The sequence below is a fragment of the Pinus tabuliformis genome, chromosome 9 (assembly GCF_031772625.1).
Source record: "Pinus tabuliformis cultivar Carrire ecotype Pingquan chromosome 9, CPIR1, whole genome shotgun sequence".
In the NCBI taxonomy this organism is placed as follows: domain Eukaryota; kingdom Viridiplantae; phylum Streptophyta; class Pinopsida; order Pinales; family Pinaceae; genus Pinus; species Pinus tabuliformis.
The window spans coordinates 339,962,308-339,970,087 of NC_142307.1; the positions used below are offsets into that span (position 1 = coordinate 339,962,308).

General features: G+C 43.8%; 1 protein-coding gene across 1 annotated transcript; it reads right to left on the bottom strand.

Annotated features, from left to right (window-relative positions):
* Positions 1 to 313: 313 nt before the first annotated feature.
* LOC149148606 (uncharacterized) lies at positions 314 to 1,063 on the bottom strand. Its single transcript, XM_089442220.1, has one exon. The coding sequence runs from the start codon at positions 1,061 to 1,063 to the stop codon at positions 314 to 316; it is 750 nt and encodes a 249-aa protein (XP_089298346.1).
* Positions 1,064 to 7,780: the final 6,717 nt, after the last annotated feature.

A 7,780-nucleotide genomic window follows, 5' to 3' on the forward strand; every position in this document is an offset into this window, starting at 1 on the left:
GCATCCTTCTCTGCACCGTGGTTCTGTGGAAGAATTTGGTGTTGCGCTCCCCCTCCTTCAGCCATCTAACCCTTGACTTTTGCCTCCAATAGATTTCCTCTTGCTTTCTTCTATCCTCGAGCTGGCTATGGATGAGCCTTTCCTGTTCCAGGGTAGCCTCCGTATGCCCTTCTGTGATAATCTTTTGTTGTAGATCCATCAGTTCCTGATTTAACTCTTGTTGCGCCTTAAAAATATTTCCAAAGGTCTCCCTATTCCATCTTTTTAGATGATTTTTTAGAAATCTTAGCTTCTGTTGGAACTGATACATTTTTTATCCTTCTGGCAGGACAAAAGATGCCCAAATTTTCTTGACGAAGTCTTTGAATGTAGGGTGCGAGAGCCAAAACCCTTCAAAGCGGAAGGGTTTCTTTGTCAAGTCTCCTGGTCTTTGCCATTGTAGAGCAATCAGCCAGTGATCAGATCCTGTGTGAGCAAGGATAGCCGCTGAGATGTCTCCTCCTAGATGAATAACATTGTCCGAGATGAGGAAGCGATCCAATTTGGAGGCAATTTGTTGTTTGCCAGCTCTGCGATTGCTCCATGTGAAGGTACCATTATAGAATGGCATATCTATGAGAGACGCAGTTTGGATGAAGTCCTTGAAGCGATCAACTTCTGGTTCCATTCTGATTCTCCCTCCTATCTTCTCCTCGATTTTAGTGATCATGTTAAAATCCCCTGCAACAATCCATAATGGGTGCCTCCTGTTGTTGCTCAGAGCTGCTATTGTGTCAAGGAGTGCAATTTTGCTTCCTGTATCTTGCGGGAAATAGACATTTGATAAGTTGCCATGTATATTGGTGCCCAATATATGAAAGGCCACCTGTATGAGGTGATGAGAGGCATGAAAGTCTGTTAGGGTTACCGCTTGGGTATTCCATGCTATAGCAAGCCCTCCTGAGGCTCCCGAGGCATCTACTGCAACTGAGCGACAGCCTGGCCATGCTTTTGAGAGAATACTGCCTAGAGTAGAACTATTGCACTTGGTTTCCTGGAGAAAACACATCTGTGGCTTTTCCATTTTTATCATGTTTTTTAACATCCTGAGTTTTCCCGGGCTGTTAAGCCCCCTTAAGTTCCATGATACAAGCTTCATGGTTTAACTATTAATGGAGGGCTTGTAGTACTTCGTCAACTTAGCATACCTGCCTGAATCTACCAGGATTTTTCCAATCTCGATCGTTCGCTGGAGATCTGTTTTTCTTCCTCTCTTTTTAGTATCCTTTGGGCATAGGCTGCCATCCCATTGACTTCCTGGTTGTATCCCTAGTTGGTGTTGATGGTAGGCTCTCGAGATGACCACTTCGAGCTTATTGAGTTGAGTCTCTGATATTGTATCGTATGCTCTCTTTTTGCAAGCTAGTTCTAATTCCAGAATATCCAGACCGTGTAGATCTATGCTTTCTGGCTCTTCTTCCATTTGTTGCACTTGACTGCTTTCTTCTATATTGGTCTCTGAGTCCTGGGGGAGGTCTACCTTTCCATCGACTTCCATATCCTTGTGAATCTCTGCTGTTTCTTTCTGACTTCTGCTGAGAATGGTTGGGATGATGATGGGGGGCTGAGATTTGGGAAGGGGATCTGAGGGAGGGGGATGGGATGAGGAAGATGGGCGAGCAGGGTTGGTCTCAGAGATCAGGGGTTGTTCTTCAGAGGTCTGAGCAAGAATATCGAAGCTGTTCTTAGTTACAGGGCCTTGGGGTTTGTTAGGCTGGGGTTTGATCCCATTCTGGGGCTTTTTATGCGAGCGCTTTCGGCTTGGGACCTTGGTAAAGCCATCCTGGGTTAGGTTTTCAGACAGGTCAGGGGTGTTGGCTTTGGCATTTTGAGGGCAGTCTCTGAAGAGATGCCCCAGAGCATGGCACTTTCTGCAGCGAAAGGGTACGTGTTCATAGTCGAGAGGCTGGATCCATTCTTCGTCTCGGTGGGCGAGAGTTACCGACTCTGGTAAAGCTTCATTCAGGCGGATAAAGACACATATTCGAGCATAGGAGATGTACTTACGAGATTTGGTTTCTTCTGCCGCTCTAATGTATTCTCCCACTCCATTTCCTATACCCTTGAGAATGTCCTCGTCCCAATATTCATCTGGAAGAGAGTACATTCTGATCCAAACCGGCGCCCAAGTGAGATCTTCTTTATCTGGGTTGAATCTTGGAATCCATTCCCTCAGATACAGTCCTGCTGAGTTAAAAAAGTAAGGCCCTGCACCCAGAATCCTGTATTTGTCCTCTAGACAGAAAAAGATTGCAGTGAAGAAGCCTTTCGGCCCTAGCTGCAGAGTGACATCTCCTTTGGGTTTCCACTTCGCCGCAATCCAGCCGTATAAGGCTTTCTCAGTTGGCCAAAACCCTATAAATTTCCCAATGAGGGCATGATCCTTCATGAACTCTATTCTTCTGTCAATCTTGTCTCCCGACAGCTCTATTCGCGGCCGTTCTTTGGCCACCGGTCAGCATGTTGATGAGGATATTTTCGGGCTTTCTTCTGGAGTTTCTCTTCCTTCTTGTGTATTGCTGTCTTTGTTCTTCCGATTTCCGGTCTCCTTGTCATCATCTTGATGCTTTTTCCCCTTGTTTAAGATTTCCTGATCTACAGATCCAAAGATAACCGTTTGCTCAGGATCGTGCTGTGAAGGGGAGGGCTCTGACGCCCTCCCCTGAGGTTGTTCCATTGCGTGACGCTAATGTCCTGCAGCTCTGTCACGCCGCAGAGATTTCCTTTCAGTCCCTGAGCGTATTCCGTGCAGTGCAGTCGGCGCCGTTGAAGGTTTTCTCAAACCCTAGTACCATTCCTCCCCCGCAGCCTTTCTTCTTCATCCGATCTTGTGGCTTTATATTATTATTGTTAGGTCGGCTGGATTATATTGTGACTCCTTAGACTCCTATATATAGGAAGGAGGTTTTGTCATTTGTATCATCCAAGAAATGTTCATTTATGTAATGTAAAGGAGGTTTCCCCCTCGAAGAGGCTGAATTCTAAGGCGTTGATCTATCTTTTCTATCTTTTCTTGAGCTGGTTTCATAACATGTAGTGTCTGAACTTGTTTAGGGAATGGACTACAGCTAGGATCTCTTTCTCGGTTACAGTATAGTTTAATTCTACCTTGGACAGGTTTCTACTGACAAAATATATGGCATACGGTAGCTTCTCTTCAACTTGTCCTAATGCTGCTCCTATGGCTTTGTTCGAGGCATCTGTGTGAATGTGGAAAGGTAGGGCCTAGTTTGGACCTCTCAAGATTGGGGTAGTTACCATCTTATCCTTCAACACATCCAGATCCTCTTGACAACTATTAGTCCATATAAACTCAACATCTTTCCCCAAAAGAGCAAACAATGGAGAGGCTAGCTTACTGAAATCTTTAATGAACCTTCTATAATATCCTGCTAAGCCCAAAAAACTCCGAGCATCCCTTACCTTTTGAGGAGGTGGAACCCTTTGGATGATAACAATATTGTTGGGATCCACCTGTAATCCTTGTTGAGAAATTGTATGACCTAGCACGGTCCCTTCAGTCATTAGGAATTTGCATTTTTCAGGACTAAGGGACAAGTTCATTTCAACACACTTGGTTAAAACTTTTCCTAGGTTAGTCACTACTTATTGGAAGTTGGACCCATAAGGAGTAAAGTCATCCATATAGATTTCCATCGAATCATGAACCAGCTCAGAAAATGTGCTCAATACTGATCTCTGGAAAGTGGTAGGAGCATTGCATAACCCAAAAAGAAGGACCTGATAGGCAAAGGTAGTCTGTGGACAAGTGAAAGTGGTCTTATCTTGGCCTTCCAGGCTAATTTGGATCTAATTATACCCGCTAAACCCATATAGGAAGGAAAAGAACTTCTTCCCTGCCAGGCCATCAAACACTTGATCTGTGGAAAACAAATGGAAATGGTCCTTCTTGGTGGCTTTGTTAATTTCTCGATAATCTACATAGATTCTCCACTTCCTGTTTTTCTTGGGCACAAGCACCAGAGGAAAAACCCACTCACTGTCAGAGATGGGGTAGATGAATCCTGCATCCAACAACTTTTGCAATTCTTCTTTGAAAATTTCCTTAAGGGCTGGATTCATTCTCCTCTAAGGCTACCTGACTGGTTTACAATCCTCTTTAATGTAAATGTGATGGGTATAGACTGAAGGGTGGACTCCTTTCATCTCCTTATAGCTCCAAGAAAAAGCATCCAAATGGCGGTTCAATAAGCTACATAGCTCCTTCTCTTGAGAGGGAGATAGGGATGAGTTGATCTTCAAGGTTCTTTCAGGGCCAAATTCCACATTCGTAACTAGAGAATAGGTTGGATCAGCCACACAGAGATCCACTAAAGCACTGGCTTGGGTGTCTCCTACCAACTCTTCTAATGGCAGCATACTGGGAGGTGGATTTTGGATTAAATTCTCAATAAGATCATCCTCGGTTTGAGGACCTCCCCTGGTGGCTTCCACGGTGCACACTGGTGCATAGTAGACTTCATCCTCATCCTCCTCCTCCAACCAGAGAGGTAAGTCATGTTCAAGCAAAGGTTGGGCAAGAAGATATAGGACTAGCTGTTTGGACATTGGCCTATTCTTAATGGTCATGCTCCCAGCTCGACAACTGATGTAAGAGTCTGCAGTAGCTAACCAAGGCCTTCCCAAAATGAGGGGATATCCAGTGAGTTTTTCCTTCGGCTGAAGGACCAAAAAGTCGACAGGGTACTCCCAAGGATCAACAGAGACCAGGACATCTTCCACAATCCCTTCGGGAGTCAAGGTGGAGCAGTCTTCTAACTGCAGTACTGTCGAGGTCTTTCTCAAGGAACCCTGAAGGTTAAGTTTGAGCATAGTGTCCCTAGTCATCACATTAATGGCATCCCCTAGATCAATCAGGGTGAGGGGGATTATGGTGCCATTGATGTGGACATCCACTACAGGACTCCTAGGGCCCAAATATTTTAGACAGATTATTTGTCCCAACATTAGGTGGGACAATTGTCCAATGACATTGATAGATGGGGCATCTCTCTTGAGCCTGCCTAGGTGGCTGAAACACTTCTCTTTGATGAATTTGTTGTAGATTGGTACATCTTTGATGGCCTCGAGAAGTGGTAAGTTTACACACAACTGTTTAAGTTCTCCCAGAAGTTAAGTCTCTTCTAGGTTTGGTTGTGTGTTTCCAGTTAGTCTCTCAGGAAAGGGTGGAATGGCTTTGGGTTCACTTTCCTGTTCCTCTGCTTCATCCTCCTTAGGAGGAGGTTGGCTATCTGGGAGGACCTTCCCAGATCGTAGGTTGATCTCCTGAATCTCCACAGCGTAGGTAGGGCATGTTGTCTCTCCAGTATATACCTGTTGGGCCTGTCTTTTATTGGGGTTCAGGTTCGGTTGAGTAGGCATTTGGGGTTGTCTTGGAGGAGCAAGAGTTAATGGTTGTGGTTGAACAGGTGGTGGAGGGAAAATGGTGGGAGGAGAGTTGTACTAGGGCCTCCACCCATGTTGCGGTGCATTCCATTGAGGTTGTGGTTGAACATGAGAATGAAACGAATGAGAAGCAGGTTGAGTATGGTATTGAGGTGGATATGACCAAGGAGGGGTTGCAGACCAGGAAGGATGAGTAGGGGGACCCTAAGAAGGTATGTGAGTGGATTGGTTGGGGTGGTAATACATTTGGGATGTCCCTTACATCCCCTGTTGGTAAGGTCTGGATCCATGTGGCCTCCTTTGGTTGAGGAAGTAGAGTGGTTCAGTGGCTCCTTCAGCCCCTTGGTACATAGCTTTATGTTCGAGTAAGGTTGGGCACTGGTTTGTAGGGTGGTCTCCCTCACAAATGAAACATACCTCTACTGAGTGCAATGGACACCAATTTTTAGGATGCTTCCTTGTGCATCTAGGACAAAAGATGGCCAAAGCCCTCTTAGCTTCATCTTTCTTCTATTGGATTCAGAAATTATCCAGTTGCATGGCAATGGTCTGTCTCACCTCACTTTTAAGGTCTTCCATCTGATTTGTAAACTCATGTTTCGAGAAGGTGGAACTAGCTAAAAATGGATTCCCCCTACCTCTTTTCTTGGCTGCCCTGGAATGGTTTCTAAACACAGTCTTTATGTCATCATAAGGTAGTTGGTAGATGTCTCCTCCAGCTAACAAATGGAGGGTATCTAGAGGGTCTTCAAGGAATCCTCGGAGCAAAACCAACTTCAGAGATTCAGCGTCAAGTGTGCACCTAGCCCTTTTATAACTAAGTTGGAACCTTTCTTCATATTCTTCTAAAGATTCATCACTTCCCATGGTCATTCGAAATATTTCTCCCATTGTTTCCTTTGACCTACAGTAGTCTCTGTATTTGTTGTTAAAGGTTTGCTGCATTTGAGCACAATTTGTGATACTATTTCCAGGTAACCACATGAACCAGTGTAGTGCTGCATCCTTGAGGGTAGAGGGAAAGAGTTTCAACTTTTGCTCATCTTATGCATAGTCATAAGTTCGAAAAAGGATAGCAAACTCAAACAAGAAGGTATCAGGGTCTTCAATGGTCAATCCATGGAAGTCAGGTAAGGCCGAGGGACTTATGTTTTTCATTTTTGTGTCCCCATTTGTCTCTCAGATGGGAAAGGCACCTTCTATTCTCTCCTCATTCCCTATACCATTCTTGTGTTCAGCCATGGTCTCAAGAGGAAAGTTTTCTTGCTCTTCTTCTGTTATAAGATCTTCATATATCTCTGGAGGTTCACCTATAGGTTTTTCTGGATCACTGCCACCGAAGAAGAGAGAAGGGTGACTCAGTGATGTGGTGGGGGTGTTGGGTAAGAATTTTCCTGTATGGTCTCTATTCCTACGAGGCATGAAATGAAATATTTTTGGTTGATCTTTGGTTTTTTCTCTGCTTGTACCTACAAAATTGAAATAGATTGAATTACAACTAACTAAAATCTATCTTGTTGAAATGAAAATTCAGAATTGAAATGAAAGTAGGAAAGGACTAATCTATTTTGCTAAAATGAAATTGCGGGAATGAAAATCTAAGCTACGCTTGCGGAATGGAAATTGCAAAATTGAAATGCTAATCTACGCTTGCGGAATTGAAATTGCGGAATTGAAATGCTAATCTACGTTTGTAGAATTGAAATGCTAATATACGCTTGCAGAATTGAAATGCTAGTCTAGGAAAGCAGGAAATGTCTAATCTACTTTTGCATAAATGAAATTGCAGAATGGAAATGAAACAACTACTCTACTCTTGCTGAAATAAACTACTTAGCAGAAGGTTGTAGTAGAAAAGAGAAGAAAAGAAGCAATCAAAAATACTCTGGTGCTTCCCTGGAAATGGTGCCAAAAATATGGTGGGCTCTAGCATTACACCAATGATGCTGCAACTCCTGGGACTCCCTTCTTTACTTTTATCAACCCGGTAGCTCGTAACAAACTTGGAAGCAAAGGTGTTGTATACACAAGTACTAGCTCTTTCTGCAGGCTGTCACTTGATAAGCTGGCACAAGTCTACTAGGAGCTCAACCCAACTTCTATGAGCTCTTAAAAGAAGCTTTTAACTGTGATGGATGAAGGCTAACTCAAAGGAGGATAATCTACTTGCAGAAAGAATCTAAAAGCTGAAAAAGAAATCCAAACCCTAGAAAACCCTAGTTTTACCGACTAACCCTACCATTGCAAGAAAAGCGATGAAAGTAGTGGAAATGGATGCCATTGACTTCTATAAAGGTAAAATTCATGTGACTAAGCTACTTATGCAGTGAAATTT